We start from the raw sequence: 19,677 nt of genomic DNA, 5'->3' as shown, positions 1-19,677 counted from the left end.
ATCAGTAAAATGCTGGAGGAAGTCAGCAGGCCAGGCAGCATTTATGAAAGAGAGTAAAAAGAGAAAAAGAGTCGAAGTTTCGGTCCGAGACCCTTCCTCAGGACGCATGGAAAAGAATAAAGAGTCGACGTTTCGGACGTTCATCAGGAGTAGAAAAGAATAACCTGATGAAGGGTCTCGGTCCGAAACGTCGACTGGTTACTCTTTTTCCATGTGGCCGGGTCCTCGGTCCGAAACGTCGACTGGTTACTCTTTTCTATATATGCTGCCTGGCCTGCTGAGTTCCTCCAGCGTTTTGTGTCTGTTGCTTTGGATTTCCAGCATCTGCAGATTTTCTCGGGACACTGTAGCAGTACAGCAGATGGCGCCAGAGAGTAGCAGAGAGAAACTTCGGCATGCGCATCTGGGTATGCTCGGTAGCAGTGTCAAACTCAGGTCGTGAATACAGGGCTTAGTTGACCCTTGAGGTCCTTCAGCCGGATCTAAAGCTTTATTTTGCTGTGTGGCTTGAGGCTGCAAGGTATGACTCAGAGAGATCAAGTATATCCATAAGTTTAGCTTTATCCAATTTATTTTACTTTTGAATACACCGGTTTTGATTTACCCACTCACTTAGCTTCCGACATACCAATTCGGTCACCCATACAGCGCCGAAAAGGCCTCTCCGGCCCAACGTGCCATACCACCAGTAATTGAATCTAACCTACCCCTATTTTAACCCCAGCCTAACCTGAAGACAATTTACTATGCCCAATTAATTCGGTGAACGATACACCTTTGGACTGCGGGAAGAAGCTCACACACTCAGGGGAGGAACAATAGAAACATTCTCACAGAGGACACCGGAACTGAGCTCCGAATTCTGACGTCACGAGCTGTAATCGCTGGGGTGCAGTGGAACCCGACAGCCCACAAACATTACTTCATGGTTAAGTGGGCTTTTTATCAGTGTTTCAAACACCAGTTCTATTAAATAATTGTCATTTATATTTTGAGGCCACTTCCATAAGTACGCCGGTATATCATATCGTTAAGGCAAATACCGAATTAGCCAATCATGTGGCATCAACTCAGTGGATAAAAGCATGCAGACATGGTCATGAGGTCAATTTATTGTTTAGAGCAAATATCAGAATAGAGAAACAATGTGACCAAGGTGATTTATCAGGTGGAATAACTGTCACTGCCGGAAGGGCTGGTTTGCTAATCTCAGAAACTGCTGACCTCCTGAGAATTTTCACATACATCAGTCTCTAGAAGTTACAGAGATTGGTGCAAAGAAAACTACCCAGTGAGCGGCTGTAGTTTGGGCCAAAATGTCTTCTTGAGAGAGTTCAGAGGAGATGTCAATATTGTTTCAAGCGGACAGGAACTGACAGTCACTCAAATAACCACGTGATACAACAGTGGCGTGTACAAAAGCATCTCTGAACGTCCAACACGTGGAACCTTGAAGTGGAGGATCAGGAACATGCACTCCCGTGGCTGCATAATTTGGCGCAGGAGGTACCTCATAAAGTGGTCATTAAGTTCATGTCCGTTCCACGATGGTGAGAAGCAGCCTCCCCCAGCCAATCGCAAAATCTTTCTTAAACCCAACGACTTCTGTTCTCCTCGGCCGTCCCTCGCCACCACCATCCGCATGTTCACCCAACCGCTCAATCCACTCGGGTATTCACTGAAATCAGGCATCCGCCATCCGTGTCTTTGGAAGATGACACAACATTAGCATTTCGTGATATGCTTTTGATCTCAACTGCTAACTCTAATTTTGAATAAAATGGCGTTTGAAACTGGGAGTGCCTGAACGACAAGAAAGTGCTTCTCATTTCTATTTGCAATTCGGAGGAAAATACTGTTTTGTTTTTTTTTTGTTTAATTTTCTGCAGACGAGAATAGTGGTATCCACTTGATTGTAATATTTGAAATTAGAGAAAAATAACTATTTGGAATTTGGAGGAATTGAGTTTTCTTGTTAACCGAAACACAAGAAGAGTGTAGATCCCCCATGATTACATTGAATGGGCGAACATTTTCCCCGAGCACTGCTGATCAATTTCAGTTCCAACGTTCTTATGTCCATTTGCCTGCTATCCTCATCCGGCGTTTGAATTACTATCTTAATTGTTACTGTTTTAGTTGTTATTTGGTGCATTTAATTGCTGTGCATCTTATTTGTGTTTTAACGTTATTGCAAAACCTCAAATCGTGCTTATTTTTCTTATATCCTGCAGGAGATACGAAGAACATTCGACTGGATTTCCTGCTCCAGAATCCCATCACCCACAGCCTTATAGCCCATTGCATGCCAATAAATCTGAGTCAGCGTGACTCTGCTGTAAGTCAGAACGGACTCTTTCTGTGCCGGAGATGAGGAGCAACTTGAAAAGATTTTGGCCCTTCGGCTCTTCAGCAGCAGTAGGCGATCATGACACGAGAAGTGCATCGCCAAAACGAAGCCGGATTTTGGGTTTCGTCTCGGACGCAGAAGGAGGGGAGAACCATCAGAATCCAGGAAGTGTTCCATGGGAATTAAATAATGTTCCAGGAACAATGCCGAATCAATTATTGTCTTCCCTCGGAGCTTTATTCCAGACGGAAACTTCAAGAGATGACCAAGAACAAGGCGAGTGAACAAGATCTGTAGATATAGGAAGTGGAAGCAAGACAGGAGGGAGAGCAAAGGAAGGAATGTTAGTCAGTGTTGGAGATTCGAGGCTACACTGAAATAAATGGCAACAGTGAACTAAACTTACGGGTCAGTTTCGCAGCACAGCAAGGAAGAGACTGGCGGTGTTAGAATGGTGCGAGAGTAAATGGGTGCATAAAAGTTTTGCACAGCACCGTCGTGATTACACTGTTAAATTACTGAAGTAATATCATTTATCACACCGTATAGCTACCACAATTTTCATGACATATGTAAAGATGATAAACCAAATTCTGATATGTTTCTCTGCTGTAGTATGGGCTTCTACAGCGGTAAGTAGGCAGACAGAGAGGAATCATTGCTGGGGAAACGGGACGGGAGTGGGAAGCAACAGAGGGACATTCTGTAATGATCAATAATGGAATCATGTTACCTTGTTCAGTGTTTCAGTACACCCGCAGTAAACCCCGCCCCGGCACACCTTCACTGCCACTGTGCCAAACCACGGGAGGGGAAGAAAGAGAGAATAGATGGGGTTTGAAGGGTATTTGACTGTGTTCGTTGTATGACGGGGCAGCGAGATGTGCAGAGTGGAATAACAGGAGTGTTTTTGTTTTCATTATGGGGGATTGTGTGGCAGTGTTGAGTGCTTAACGGGTGAGATCACTGGATGTAATTTTCAACTTAGGGTCGACGGAGAGAGTGAATCGATGATACAAAGATTGCTGGAGGGGCAGGTAGTATTGAGGAAACAGGTACGATTCAGAAGGATTTAGACAGATCGGGTGAATGGGCAAGAAAGAGGCAAATGAAATACAATGTTTGAAAATGTATTGACATGCACGTTGGTAGTAGAAATAAACGTGTGGAATATTTTCTAAACGGGGAGAAAATCCAAAACTCTGAGTTGCAAACGGACTTTGGAGACCTTCTGCAGAACACAGTAAACGTTAACTTGGAGGTTAGGGCGATGGTGAGGAAGGCAAACGCCATGTTAGCAGGCATTTCAAGAGGACTAGAATGCAAGAGAAAGAATGTGAGGCTGAGGATTTATAAGGCATTGGTTAGGCCTCACCATGAGTATTTTGAACAGTTGTGAGCATCTCATCTTAGAAAAGATGTGCTGGTATTGGAGAGGGTCCAGAGGAATTTCACAAGGATGATTCCAGGAATGAAACGATTATCATACGAGGAACGTTTCATGGCTCTGGGTATGTATTCACTGGAATTCGAAAGGATGCGGGGGAAGGGGGGAGGATCTCACAGAAACCTTTAGAACTTTGAAACGCCTAGACAGAGTATATGTGGAAAGCATGTTTCCCATGGCGGGAGAATCTAGGACAAGAGGGCACAGCCTCAGGATAGAGAGTCGCTCTTTCTAAACAGAGATGCGGATAAATTTCTTTAGCCAATGGGTAGTGCATTAGAGGAATTTGTTGTCACATGCAACTGTGGAGACCAGGTAGTTGGGTGTATTTAAGGCAGAGATTGATAGGCTCTTTATTGGACATGACATCAAAGCTCGGGAACTGGGGTTGAGGAGGAAATTTAAAAAAGGATCAGCCATGATTCAATGGCAGTGTAAACTGCATGGCCTATTACTGCTCCTATGTCTTATGGTCATGGTCCTGTGAATGCCCTGGAGGACACGGGTTAAAGGGCCAGTGCCGAGGGTGGTATTGAATGTAGTACCAACGCAGCTAAATGCGGCAAGCCGCGGCGAGTGGGTAGCTTGGACAATGCAGCACCTACCCAGTTTAAAGGATCAGAAAGAGCAGATACTCGGAGTGTTTTTTTTTATGTTTTCTGTCACGGGTCAGTAGAGAGCGGCATTATAATGTCAACACAGCAGATGGAATATGAGAATCGTTATTATCGCTGCAAGGTCGGGTAATAGAGCAGGAAAATTGAGCGGCTAATGCATACCACCAGGATGGAAACAGAAATCTTGTATATACACACACACACACACAATGTAAGGAGATAACAGTGTCACAAGGGGGCGCTAGGAGCGGATCCTAGATGCAAGACACAGACACTGAAGTACTAGGAACAGTACAAGGATGAGGGACCTGACCTAGGACATGGACAAGAAACAGGGAAACTGGACAAGGAACCATGAACTGTGAGTCTGGCCTTCGACTCCGAGCCAGAGACTGGACAAGGACCCAAGACCTGGGTCTTGCCTCGGGCTCGGGCCCCAGAACCAGCCAAGAACATGACATGACTACAGGACTAGAGGCTGGGGTCTAGAGGCTTGAGGCTTGAGGCTGGGGTCATGAGGCTTGAGGCTTGAGGCTTGGATCTTCAGGTTGGGGTCTTGAGGCTGGAGGCTTGAGACTGGAGGCTTGGGTACTTGGAGTCCAGATGAGGATATGACGGGGAAAGGGTACTTCGAGACAACTTCTGGGCAGGACGCGGGACTCCTGGGCTGGACGCGGGACTCTTACCTGACGGAGGTAAGGGACATGAAGGGACAGAACCAACCGTGGGGTAACGGCAAACGGCCTGGCTTACCCGACGGAGGCAAGGGGCAGGAAGGGAAAGGAGCACGGACCCTTGGACTTGGAAGAGGCAGAAGCACGGAAACAGAGCCTGGTCCCCTCCGTGGGAACGGGACGTAGGGCCAGGACTCACCACACAGAGCGCAGAATATGACGAGACAGTTCTCAACGCAAGGTAGCGGTAGACGGCCGGACCTACCTAGCGAAGGCGTGGATACAAAGTCAGATATCAATACTAGGTAGCGGCAAACGGCCGGACCTACCTTGTGAAGGAGTGGACACAGACAATACAAAACAACCATAGACAGTTCTTATCTTGCTCTGGCGATTGAACTAGACAGTGGTGCAGGCGAGGGATACAGGCGGGGTATCCAGGCTAGGTGCGCAGGCAGAAAGTCAGGCAAGGTATCCAGGTAGAGAGTTAGGCGAGTTATCCAGGCAGAGATCAGGCAAGGTATCCAGGCAGAGAGTCAGGCAAGGGGGGAAAGACAGGGAGGGGAACAGAACAGTCCAGCCTGGAATCCTGGTTTTCAGAAGTACTTATGTCTCAACCCGAAAACGAGAATCATGTGCCTACAACAGAAACTGAGGAAAACCAGAAACTCTGGAATAAGGAACGATGGACCGGACCGCGAACCGGAATGCGGACTTCACGGACCGGATCATGACAAACAGATGACACCAATGGTTAATTCCCGCTCCTATCCACCGCCTTCTTTCGTTTCTTTTCCTTCCAATTACTTCTGGTGTTGCGTGGAAAGCCAGCGGTAGGTGAGAGGGTGATACAGTGCCATTGGTTTGCCTGGCAACGCTGCAGCGCATCTGCCGTGGGTTTAGGCGGAGAGCAAACTTTAAAGAGAATCGGAGTTTTGTTTCAACGTAGGTCCCTTGATATCTTCTGTTCCTGCAACCAGTACAACGTCTGGCATCTGAAACTATAGACCAGTAACTCTTTTAGTGAACTGTTTACCTCTCACATCCATTTCATCCAACTCTCCTCTTACGCTCTATACGTTCAGAAACCGCAGCTATGTAGGCAAGGTTTTGTTATCCACCCATGTAGGCCTATGGAAGTTTTATCTAACTCTTATCAGTCACTTACTAGTCTCCGTCGCACTGAGGGGAACAGAGCTAGCGCTTCCAATCTTTCCTTACAAACAATACTCCATAATCCAGGTAATATCCTTGTGAATATTTTTTTGCGCTTTCTTTAGCTCATTCACGTGCTTCGATTCGATTGGCGACCAGATAAGTATTCATTATTTTAAGTATTGCGTTCCTTGCGTTTGTATCTTTGCAACATGGCGACACCACTTCGCGGTTGCCGCAGTTAAATTCTAGACACTACTATCGGCAGCTGCCGACGAGGCCTCTCACATTTATCGGCCATTGTCCAACGCTGCACAACCTCCTGTTTCTCCCGTCACTTTACACGACGCTCTCCGCGTAGCCGTGCTACAGCGTGGGCACTGCTCGCTTTGGTTTTTGTCCCTCACAAGCTCAGAACCCTCACTTTGACACTTGCAGCACTCCCCTTTACATCGGTGCATTGCAGGGATTATATTATTCCTCTTCCTCTCGTCACATTCACTGATGCCAAACCACATCACTGGGACAGGAGGGGTGCAGACGTGATTGGTCGACTGCATTGCCGCAATTTGCTGGTGGTCAGCTTTGAGGACGATACAGTGTTGACGCCTGCTGATCCGGAGCAGTAAATCCCGTGCGTGTAGTGAGTGGAAAGGAGTGTAAATATTGTGTTTGGAACGGGATTGGGAACTTTTCAGGAGCGGAACTGATCGCCATTTTGGAGCGATCTTTCAAGTTATATTGAGATTTGCTAGCGAGCACCGTGTTTGGCGCGGAACAGTCTCTCTCGTTTACTGCATGGTCGACGATCTTTTCGTGAAAGGGAAAGGTTGACCAAGTTAAGACTTTATTCCTTGGAGCACAGAAAAATGGGGGGAGATATCATAGAGGTATGCAGAGTTACCAAGGAGATAGATAGCATGAATGCATGCACACATTTTACCCTCTTTTCGTCAAGGTTGTGTTATGGAATAGTAATTATTGCCGCTGTTTTTGCCTACAGATCCAAAGCTTTCAATTTCGGAGTTCCTATCGATCCTGGACGAGGACCATATGATTCAGTTAACGGAATATTTTCTGGACCGGCTGGAACCGGCGGCTGAAAGAGTAGTTGAAGGACTCAGCTTGATGCTGAAGGAGGAGAAGCGGTTCAGTGCAGAAGAATACGGGGTGAGTGCGAGGCGAGGCCGTATTTCTGCTTCTTCAAAGATCACAAAACCGATCATCTCAGGTCTGAGGTATCTCACCTGCCTATTAAAGACCACTGAGCGGATGGCGGTGGTGTTCTGCCCCTGCCGTCCATTCGCTTCGAGATTCGACGTGTTGTACATTCTATGATGCTGGTTTGCACACGACTTTGGTAACACGTGACTATTTCAGCTCCTGTCGCCTTCCTGACAGTCTGATGCAGTCTGGTCATTCTTCTCTAATCGTTCTCATTCTCGAGGAGTATCTGCCTTTCTTTATTTTTGCCCACAGAACTGTCGCTCGCCTGATTTTCTGTCTGTTTTTTTTTCTGGGGGGGGCGGTGTTGGGGTTCGCACAATCCTCTGTAAACTCTGGAGACGTTCTGCGTGATAATCCCGGGAGATCAGCTGTTTCTGAGATACTCAAATGACCCAGTCCAGCACCAACAATCATTCCACCGTCAATGTCGCTTGGATCGCATTTCGTCTCCGTTCTTATCTTTGAGCTTAACAACAACCGAACCACTTGAGTATGCCTGCATGATTTTTGCACTGAGGTGCTGACGCAAGATTGGCTGATTAAATCTTCCAATAACAAGCAGGTACACAGGTGTACCGAATAAATTCAGCACTGGGTGTATATTTTATCCAGTCATTGCTCGTCTGCAAGTCTGCGGAGATAACACCGGTGTAGTAACACGAGCAGATTCCATGTTGCGCCTTGAAGCTGGAGCAATACGCTGGAGTTGTAAAAGCCTTTGGTGAAGATGCACCTGGAATACTCTGTACAATTTTGTTCTCCCTGTTATAGGAAATACGAGGTTCAACTAGAAAAAGTGTAGAGAACAATCGCGAGAATGTTGCCTGTACTGCAGGAACTACATATCCTATTTATGTACCTCAAGGCGTTCAAAGCAAGTGTTAACAAAATAAAAGACCATGGGTTAAGCAGTGAGGAAAAACCGTTAAATGAATCAAGCAGGTCTTCATGTCCTCCTTTTGAGTGATTGATATCTGAAACTGATTGCCAGGTTATCTGATCGAATCAGATAAAATTCTTACAATTGGACCGCCACTCCATAGACTTGGCTCGTATGCGAAATGGGAATGGTGCCGCCGGCGCGGCGAAGACTGTTTTGCGTGGACAAGATAGTCAGAAGAGTTCCTTTTTTTATGCTTTATAATCTGTCCGAGGAATAAGCATCTTCACCGGCTTCAGTAATGTTCTACTTTCTGCTACACATACGCGTATTTGTGAAGGATTTAAGGTGGTCTTAGATAGTGTATAGCGTCAAGCATAGAACACCGTTGTGATAGAAACAATTCTATGACTCGTCGCCCTGCCTGAATGAAACAGAAGAAACCATAGAAACCATAGAAAAGCTACAACACAGAAACAGGCCTTTTGGCCCTTCTTGGCTATGCCGAACCATTTTCTGCCTAGTCCCACTGACCTGCACACGGACCATATCCCTCCATACATCTCCCATCCATGTATCTGTCCATTTTATTCTTCAATGTTAAAAAAGAACCCGCATTTACCACCTCGTCTGGCAGCTCATTCCACACTCCCACCACTCTCTGTGTGAAGAAATCACCCCCCTAATATTCCCTTTAAACTTTTCCCCCTTCACCCTTAATCAATGTCCTCCGTTTTTTTTTCCCCTGGCCTCAGTGGAAAAAGCGTGCTTGAATTCATACTATCTATACCCATCATAATTTTAAATACCTCTATCAAATCCCCCCTCATTCTTCTACGCTCCAGGGAATAAAGTCCTAACCTATTCAACCTTTCTCTGTAACTGAGTTTCTCAAGTCCCGGCAACATCCAGTCCATCCTTTAGGAGCCAGAGTTTTGACGTGTGTTGTCACGCGCTCTAGTTATTGGGATGTGAGCAGTTAAACTTGAATTTGAATTTGTTTAAATCTTACGTTCGCTCCACAACGTGAGAAAGTAAAAATCTTTGCGTTATGACTACGTCGCAATGTACAGACATGTGAATTTATAATTCTAATGGCCTGTAGAAAAACAAACTGTCCCGTAGCTTTTTGGTCCTGGCTTTAACGCTGCGGTACCGTTTGTGAAACGGAAGCAGCTGAAGCACTTTATGGCTGGGGTGAGTGCTGTTTCCCACCTGTCTTCTGGGCCTTCTCTGCGCATCCGCTGCTGTAAAGGTCCTCAGTGGAAGGAGGTTTACATCCACAGATCCGCTGGGTTGTCAATACCACTCTCTGTAATGCCCACCGGTCAAGTTTGGAGCAGTTCCCGCACCAGGCGGTGATACGGCCAGTCATGGTCTTCTCAATGATGCCCCCGCAGAAGGCCTTGATTTGGCGGTCCATGCCGAACGTATTCAATCGCCTGAGGTGGAAGAGACGCTGCTGTACTTTTTTTTTGCCACGCAGCCAGCGTGTAGAGTCCTGTTGAGATCTTCGGTGACGTGTATACCCGGACTTAGCTTGTACCTGTCCTACGAAACTATAAATTAATATTATCCACAGGCAGTGGACAGAGGCGGCAGCGTATGTTACACGTGATCACCCAGTCTACTTCATTTTCACTTCCGAAACCACAAACTATCGCCCAAATCTAACTCGGGCTGGAGAGCTCATCCTTTCTCGTATTATGATCTGTTTTCTTTGCTTTTGTTATCCCATATACTTGTATGTTTCATATTCATCCATCAGTTGTATCGTATCCTGCGGCTCTGTTTCATATTCTACTGTCTGTTACGCATGCGTTGGTGTTTATCGTTTTGCACTTATCAATCATGTACAGAAGGTGTGCCAAGGTACAATTCGTTTGGTTACCGCTAGTTTGATACCATATTTTCATCCCATTCAATGAATTAGAGAGTAGGTTTAAAGCTAGACTTACCCATAGTAGATTTAGGGAAACAACAGGAATTCTGCAGATGCTGGAAATTCAAGCAACACACATAAAAGTTGCTGGTGAACGCAGCAGGCCAGGCAGCAGCTATAGGAAGAGGTGCAGTCGACGTTTCAGGCCGAGACCCTTCGTCAGGACTAACTGAAGGAAGAGTGAGTAAGGGATTTCAAAGCTGGAGGGGGAGGGGGAGATGAAAAATGATAGGAGAAGACAGGAGGGGGAGGGATGGAGCCGAGAGCTGGACAGGTGATAGGCAGAAGGGGATACGAGAGGATTATGGGACAGGAGGTCCGGGAAGAAAGACGGGGGGGGGGGTGACCCAGAGGATGGGCAAGAGGTATATTCAGAGGGACAGAGGGAGAAAAAGGAGAGTGAGAGAAAGAATGTGTGCATAAAAAAGAGTAACAGATGGGGTACGAGGGGGAGGTGGGGCCTAGCGGAATTTAGAGAAGTCAATGTTCATGCCATCAGGTTGGAGGCTACCCAGACGGAATATAAGGTGTTGTTCCTCCAACCTGAGTGTGGCTTCATCTTTACAGTAGAGGAGGCCGTGGATAGACATGTCAGAATGGGAATGGGATGTGGAATTAAAATGTGTGGCCACTGGGAGATCCTGCTTTCTCTGGCGGACAGAGCGTAGATGTTCAGCAAAGCGGTCTCCCAGTCTGCGTCGGGTCTCACCAATATATAAAAGGCCACATCGGGAGCACCCGACGCAGTATATCACCCCAGTCGACTCACAGGTGAAGTGATGCCTCACCTGGAAGGACTGTTTGGGGCCCTGAATGGTGGTAAGGGAGGAAGTGTAAGGGCATGTGTAGCACTTGTTCCGCTTACACGGATAAGTGCCAGGAGGGAGATCAGTGGGGAGGGATGGGGGGGACGAATGGACAAGGGAGTTGTGTAGGGAGCGATCCCTGCGGAATGCAGAGAGAGGGGGGGAGGGAAAGATATGCTTAGTGGTGGGATCCCGTTGGAGGTGGCGGAAGTAGATTTAGGGAGCCGCCCTGGAAAATGCCCGCACGACAAAATCTGCAGATGATGGAAATTCAAGCAACACACACAAAATGCTGGTGGAACGCAGCAGGCCAGGCAGCATCTATAGGAAGAAATACAGCCGACATTTCGGATCGAGACCCTTCGTCAGGGGTCTCCTTCCACCACAATGCGCTCCACCAGCATTTTGTGTGTGTTGCTGGAAAATGCCCTGGGTGTTCTTTTTTTACATATATAGGCTGATTATAGTACGCCACTACTTCATCAGATGTAGGAGAAATTTCACAAACGTTCCGTGTAGCTTATATAGATTAAGAACTTATTCTGGTTTATGAGTGTGGGGCAAAATCAAAAGCTTTCTGGTAGACAATATAAAAGCGTGAATGTTTTGCTTTTTCTTTTGTTTTGTCCGTCAGGCTTTATTTAGAATTACAGAATGTATGATCAGATAGTCTTTTGCATCCTTCCGTGACCTTACGGCATCCTTTCTTCTCTTCCATTGACAATCTGCGGTTATCTAAATGACTGGTGATCATTTGCGAGATGCATGATATAACTTGCAAATAAGTAACCGGATGGCGTTTTGATGAGTAATTTGTGATTTTGGGTGTTTTGCATTCAGTCAAAAATTCCGGCACTCTTTTAAAATGTTTAAGAAAATTGTTGATATGTATTAGTAGGTAAGGATGATGGGAAGTAATTTTTATATCAATAATTATGAATATTATCACTGTCAGTACTTTTCTAGTTGAGTGCATTTTTTTATATATAATTGCTCTTAGGATATTCATTGTAACTTCAGGTGTTTGCCTGCCGTCAATAGTATGATTGCGTTCTTTTTCAGCCCTAGTACCGTTTGTTTCCTGATTGTGTGCCGCCCTATTTGATCAGATACTAGACCAATAGTTCATTATCTCCCTATTTGGTGAGCAGTCTGTGGTCCGGTCAATGACATTTTGCTGCGTCGAATTTAAATCTACCATCTAATATAAACGGTTTTTATTGTTTCTAAACTGATAATTGTGTTTTTTTTTCTTATGATGCATTTCAATTATGTATATGGACTGGCTTTGTATTCATAAATTATTCAATGATTGTGTTAAATTGATCACAGTTTGAATGGACCTATTATTTCCTTGATATTGCCTTGCTATTTTCTTAGCAATCTTCTTCGCTTCCTGCCGCCGGTTATTCATTTGTTACCCCATTAGGCGGCATTACTGCTCTAAGTCTGTTCTGCCACTTCTCACTTCATTACTCAGCTTTGGGTTTCTGTTAATTGCCTCTGTTTTGGAGCTGCACTGCTGTTAACGTTGTGCAGAATGGTATTGTGTGCAGTTCTTCACGTCTTTCAAGTTCTCCTTAATGTCGTGATAATATCAAAGTTGCTGGTGAACGCAGCAGGCCAAGCAGCATCTATAGGAAGAGGCGCAGTCGACGTTTCAGGCCGAGACCCTTCGTCAGGACTAACTGAAGGAAGAGTGAGTAAGGGATTTGAAAGCTGGAGGGGGAGGGGGAGATGCAAAATGATAGGAGAAGACAGGAGGGGGAGGGATGGAGCCAAGAGCTGGACAGGTGATTGACAAAAGGGGATACGAGAGGATCATGGGACAGGAGGTCCGGGAAGAAAGACGGGGGGGGGGGTGACCCAGAGGATGGGCAAGAGGTATATTCAGAGGGACAGAGGGAGACTCTTCCTTCAGTTAGTCCTGACGAAGGGTCTCGGCCTGAAACGTCGACTGCGCCTCTTCCTATAGATGCTGCCTGGCCTGCTGCGTTCACCAGCAACTTTGATGTGTGTTGCTTGAATTTCCAGCATCTGCAGAATTCCTGTTGTTTGTTGTGATAATATAATGTTATTGAGAGTCTAAACAGCTTTGCTAATGTTTTTCATATGTTTTCTTTTGGTATTAAGTTCTTCCTGTATGGTCAGATCCCATGTATTCTGCTAGAGTTTCCTGAATGTTTGGAGCATTTTGCCTGGAAGCTCATCTTTGTCATCAGCATTCTTCAGAGGCGCTTTATCCGTGTTATTGCTGTTACCATCGGGTTTTGGGACAGTTGCAGAACTAATCTATTTTCATTACCCCGTCAGCGGGTGGCCTCTTCATTATATTCTTGGATGGCATTGCTGTGATGCTTTAGCTTTGTTTCTTTTTTAGCTCTTGTGCTACTGTCATGCTTTATTTTGTTTGCATGTCGATAGGGATTAAACTATTTTATTTTTAGGACTCTACATTGGTCTGCTATTCATTGGGCATTTACTTGCACAAGGCGATGCCGCACAATAAGCAGTGGTTGAAATTTGTCCCTGTCCAAGACGATAAGATATAGAAGCAGAATTAGGCTATTCAGCTCATCATGGCTCATCCAGGATCCCTTTACATCTGCCTTCTCGCCATATTTTTTGATGCCCTGACCGCAGAGTAGACGATCAACCGGCCTTCGCCTAATGACTTGGCCTCCACTGCAGTCTGTGGCGGAGCATCCCATAGATTTACAGCTCTCTAGCTGAAAAACAATTCTTCCTTACCTCTGTTCTGAAAGTTCGCCCCACAACATTGAGGCTGTGTCCTCTAGCTTTAGATACCCTCCGCCATAGGAAACATCATCTTCACATCCACCCTATCTAGTCCGTTCAAAATTCAGTGGGTGTCAATGAGATCCCCACGCATGATTGCTAGTTCCAGTCAGTACATGTCCAAAGTTGCCAAACGCTCCTCATATGTTAGCTCCTTCATTCCCGTCCTCGTGAACCTCCTATGGACTCTCTCCAATGACAACACGTGCTTTCTGAGATATGAAGCCCAAGTTGTTAACAATATTCCATGTGTGACCTGACTAGTAACTTACAAAGACTCAGCATTATCTCAAAGCTTTGTATTCTATATATTAAACCCTGGCATTTCAATGGGTTTCAATAGGCGTATTTAATGTCAAAGAAATGTATAGAATATACATCCTGAAATTGTATTTCTTCGCAAACATCCACAAAAAAACAGAGGACTGCCCCCAAATAGAGAAAGATAGTTAAAGCCCGCCCCCACCCGAGCTTCCTCTCCCACGCACAAGCAGCACCAAAGCAGCGACCACCCGGCTCCCCTACAGCACAAAAGCGTCGATGACCGCCACCAGCCACTCAAAGCTGCAGAAAAGCATCACTAAAGACACAGACTTGCAGGATTTTGAGCAGGGGAGGTTAACGAGTGCAGTTTGAGCAGTGGATTTTGAGGCGTGGAGTTTGAGGGCAGGAGACTAATCGGTTTACCCGGTATTCGACACACCACAGGCGCTCTCTCTCTCTCTCTCTCTCTCTCTCTCTCTCTCTCTCTCTCTCTCTCTCTCTTTCCTTAATAAGGGAAATAAAAGAGGTGTCTTCATTTCACAGCGAGAGGGGAGACATAGCGAAACATAACTGGGCACAGCGCCAGCAGAAGGCCCGGTGCATCTGACCTCCCTTATTCTCCCGCAGCGCATCAGTCAGACGCGGAGGCAGCACCAGCCATGAATCAGTCCGTCTCTAGAGCCACGAAAATCCGGCACCCTGAAGAGGGCTACTTTTGTAGGCCGCATCGTTGGCATACTAAAAAGCGGCCATTCGTGCGGCCCTGAGAACAGATCCCATTTCCGCAAAGAACCGATGTCAGAGTGTAACTCCAGGTCAATTTCCTCAAACAACCTTAAAAGAGGAAAAAGGCGATATCAAAGATAGAAATAAAGATATTTCCGAAGGAAAAGAGTCTCTGTTTAACGCCTTCATCACTCAGCTCCATCTCTTCTTCACCACAGACTCAACCAGTAAATTAACCTGCTGTGAGTCTTACATGAGGACTCCCAAGTCCCTCTGCACCCCTGATGTTTCTTTTTTAATTCGCCCTATTTAAATAATAGTCCGCACTGTTGTTCCTTTTATCAAAATGCATTATCATACATTTCCCAACATTGCATTCCACCTGCCAATTTTTACCCATTCTTCGAATTTCTCTAAGACCTGCTGCGACCGCATAGCTTCCTCAGCATTACCTACTCCTCCACCGATTATTGTATCATCCGTAAGCTTTGTCACAGAGACATCAATTCCATTTTACGTTGACAAATAATGTAAAATGCAGATATCCCAACACTGAACCCTGAGGAACACCACCAGTCACCGGCAGCCCAATCAGAGAAGGCCGCCTTTATTCCCAATCCCTGCCTCCAGCCTGTCAACCATTCCGCTATCCATACCAGTAACACGATAGAATTTTATACTGTTAAGCAGCTTCATGTGTGGCATCTTATCAAATGCCTTCTGAAACTGCAAGTAAATGACTGCCTCTGCTTTGTCTACCCTGATTGTTACCTCCTCGAAGCACTCTAACAGGTTTGTCAGGAAAGGATTTCCTTGACAGAAACAATGCCGTCTTTGACTTATGTTATCATTAGTCTCCCAGTACCTCAAGAATCTTACGCTTAATAATAGACTCTAACGCATTCCCAATAACTGTGGTTAGACTAGCCGGTCTATAATTTCCTTTATTCTGCCTTCCTCCCTTCTTAAAGAGTGGAATGACGTCTGCAATCCTCCACTCCTTCAGGAGGATAGCAGAATGAAGTGGTTTTTGAAAAATCATCACCAGTGCATCCGTTAACTCTTCAATATCTACTTTCGGGGCTCTGGGGTGCAGCCCGAATGGTGCAGGTGATTTATCCAACTTAAGACCTATGCACTTACCTTGCAGCTTTTCAATTGTAATAGAAATGTCTACACGAGCCTCTGGCACACCGCTGGCGTCTTCACAAGTGATGCAAAGTACCCATTAAATTCAGCTGTCCTTTTTTTCTCCCCCATTACTACCTCACCAGCATCATTTTCCAGTGGTCCAATATCAACGCTCGCATCACTTTTTTTTCCCTCTTTATATAACTGAAAATACATTTATTATCCTGCTTTGTATTGTTGGCTGGTCTTCCTTCATATTTCAACTTTCCATTCTTCTAGGTTTTTTTTTTGTTTTTTAATCGATCCTAACATTTTCCCACTCGGAAAACGTCCCACTGACTTTTGCCACCTCATACGCCTTTTCCTTGGCTTTTATGCAGTCCTTAACTTCCTTTGACAGCCACGGTTTCCTACTCCTGCCATTTGAGAGTTCTTCCGCTTTGGGACATTTCTGCCCTGCGACTTGTGAACTATTTCCAGAAACTACAGCCATCTCTGCTCTGTCGTCCTCCCCGCCAGTATCCTCCTCCAATCCACCTGGGCAAGCTCCTCTCTCATGCCTCTGTAATTCCCTTTATTCCATTGCGATACTGATATATCTCACTTAACCTTATCCCTCTTAAATTTTAGCATGAATTCAATCATATGATGATCATTGCCTCCCAAGGACTGTTTTACGTGGAGCTCCAAATGAGCTGTATGTTGTCATGTCAGCCTCAGACTGCGTTACTGGATAATATCCATCCATATGAATGTTTTCACTTCTAATTCCAATTTCATGCATTTCTGTCCTTTCTGATCTACTGAGGTGATCTCAGTTGTAAGTGTACTGTTCTCCTGCAAAAAATCTAAGCATTGCATGCATTACGATCAGAGATTAAGGGAGCTAGGGCTTTACTCTTTGGAGAGAAGGAGGATGAGAGGAGACATGATAGAGCTGTACAAGATAATAACAGGAATAGATAGAGTGGGTAGCCAGCGCCTCTTCCCCAGGGCACCACTGCTCAATACAAGAGGACATGGCTTTAAGGTAAGGGGTGGGAAGTTCAAGGGGGATATTAGAGGAAGGTTTTTTACTCAGAGAGTGGTTGGTGCGTGGAATGCACTGCCTGAGTCAGTGGTGGAGGCAGATACACTAGTGAAATTTAAGAGACTACTAGACAGATATATGGAGGAATCTAAGGTGGGGGCTTATATGGCAGGCAGGGATTGAGGGTCGGCACAACATTGTGGGCCGAAGGGCCTGAACTATGCTGTATTATTCTATGTTCTATGTTCTATGTTCAATGTTGGCTCTATCTTTCTCGGTTTTCCAGACACCTGCCTGTACATTCAGCAATTTAGCACTCTTCATTATTAATGTATTATTATCATTAGCATTATGCATTCTTATGCATTTTGGTTGTTTGTACGTCCTTGCTTGTGTACAGTTTGTTTGTTTGTTTTTTTTTTGTATTGATTCTATTATGTTTCTTTATATAAGATATACGAGGAGCGGAAGTTGGCCAGTCTGCTCCGCAATTCAGTCATGGGCTGATCCAATTCATCCAGTCATTCACACTCCCCTGCTTTCACCCACCCCCTTTGATGCCGTGGCTAATCAAGAACCTATCTATCTCCGTCTTAAATACACCCAATGACTTGGCCTCCACAACCGCCTGTGGCAACTTTTATTATTGGAAATGCCAGCAGAGCAGTTGGCACTCATAAATGAATCACGTAAAGCATGTAAATAAGACCAAGTTCTTCCGTTGTTGTTGGAGTGAAACATTGTTATGGGGAATAATGAGATCTAAGGGATTTTAACAGTGGAATGATTGTTGGTGGCCTGCGGTGTCGTTGGATCATCTCAGAAACTACTGTTCTCCTGGGACTTCCATGAACTATGGTCTCTAGGTCTTATAGAGAATGGTGCAGGGAAGAAAAAGAGCAGCCGTTCTGAGAGGGAAACCATTTTGATAGTGAGAGAGGACAGAAGCACTAGACTGATTCCAGCTGACAGGAAGTCGACATTAACTTTGAAGACACAGAGAATGAGCAAAAATAAGTAAATAGGTAAATAATATGTCGGAGGTTGAGTCCACCTCGCAACAAACTTATTGCTGTCTTTTTTGCAGAGAGTCACTGAGCACGCAAAAAAGGGTGACAGGACAGGCGGTTCGAAACTCTTCCTCAGTCTAGTGATGGAGAAAGGCTTCGGTGCCCAAAGGGTGATGTGGGAAGCGTTTGTGAAAATGAGAAATGAGTCGCCAAAGCTGGACAAAATCCTGAACGAAATCCTGAAAATCGGTAAAAAAAAACAAACAACATCTAACTCGATTGCAGATTTAGCAGTATTAGTCAAATCTGAATTTACGAAAGTTCATTCCTTTTAACAGGTCCCTATGTATTTGAATCCATGAACAACGGCCAAGATTTACCAGAATTACCCTGTCAGCTACAAGGTAAGAGATAAGTTATAGAACAAACTGATTGAGTTCAATAGTATTTATTTTTTTCTGAAAGAGGAAGAATCTGTGAAAATTTATTCACTATCTTCGTATATTGATATTAATCACACATTACCCCTGATAAAGGTACGTCGTATCCGGAGTTTCTCCGGTTAGCAGACGATTTCCCTCCACGCCTCTCTGACGTAGTGGGGAACCGCGTACGAGCAAGTTACAGCGGTGGTTTGCCTTTGCCTTCTGCCGGGTGACTTTCCAAAGAGATCACCAGCTCGTAACCCAGCACGGATGGAAAGCGTGCAGGGTAGCCAGCTGGATTAGCACTCTTGACCTTGCGTCCCGAAGTCCGACGCTGATATCACTATGACACCAGCCGGATATGGTTCAAAATTTTCTACATTACTTCCAGCCTTTGGAAATAATGCAAACAGTTATCTGGCGTATTGCAAAACACTAGCGATCTGCAGTAAACTCGAAATAATCGGTGAGAGCCCACAAGTTCTCGTTGGGTTCGCTGTAAAAGCTCATGCATCCCTGTCAGAGGGATAATGGGACCTTAGCTGTTCTCAGATTTATTGTCAGCAGCGGAGTCGAAAACAAAACAACAATTACATATATAAGTAGAGTTTCTACTCTGGAACAGACAATTCTCTGGAAATCAAACAGACTAACTGACTAGAAACTTTGTCAATCATTTTCACAACCCGGATGCTAATTCCAAGTCTCCTGCTTCGGTACGAAAGCTAACAGCACTTGCGTCCCTTGATAAGGTCAGACAGAGTTTTGAAGAAGGCAAAATACGAGATGGCAGGGCTCTTGACCAGTAGCTTCACGTCCTCCCTAGCCACAGTCAAGTGCCCGGAGGAGCTCTGTTTAAAAAAAGGGAACACTGGAAAATCCTGGGAACTGTAAAATAGAGAATCGTACAGTAGTTATAGGGAAATTATTGGAGAAAATCCTTAGGGATAGTATATATAAGCATTTGGACACCCGTGGCCTAATCAGTGAGATCTAGGATTTTTTTTTTTTTTTGCGGGGCAGGTCGCGTCTTACTAACTTGATTCAATTTTTTGATACGTTAACGAAAGGAATTGATTAGAGTAGGGAAGTGGGTGTTGCCTAAATGTATTTTCGAAGGCGTTTGGTAAAATCCCACATAATCCTTAAGAGTGTTGCTATCCAGTCTTTGTATCCATGTTCATATCTCCAATT

At 45.2% G+C, this 19,677-nt stretch overlaps 1 protein-coding gene across 1 annotated transcript in view; it reads left to right on the top strand.

The window, feature by feature from the left end:
• Positions 1 to 2,237: 2,237 nt before the first annotated feature.
• Positions 2,238 to 19,677, top strand: part of LOC134339970 (NACHT, LRR and PYD domains-containing protein 3-like) — a 33,673-nt gene continuing 16,233 nt past the window's right edge. The window contains exons 1-4 of the mRNA XM_063036786.1: positions 2,238 to 2,626; positions 7,247 to 7,413; positions 18,136 to 18,307; positions 18,397 to 18,462. Coding sequence (XP_062892856.1) covers positions 2,371 to 2,626; positions 7,247 to 7,413; positions 18,136 to 18,307; positions 18,397 to 18,462 — 661 coding nt within the window. The 5' untranslated portion in view covers positions 2,238 to 2,370. The remainder of the gene's footprint in view (positions 2,627 to 7,246; positions 7,414 to 18,135; positions 18,308 to 18,396; positions 18,463 to 19,677) is intronic.

Source organism: Mobula hypostoma, chromosome 31 (genome assembly GCF_963921235.1).
Source record: "Mobula hypostoma chromosome 31, sMobHyp1.1, whole genome shotgun sequence".
In the NCBI taxonomy this organism is placed as follows: domain Eukaryota; kingdom Metazoa; phylum Chordata; class Chondrichthyes; order Myliobatiformes; family Myliobatidae; genus Mobula; species Mobula hypostoma.
This window is presented reverse-complemented; position numbering and strand designations above follow the sequence as displayed.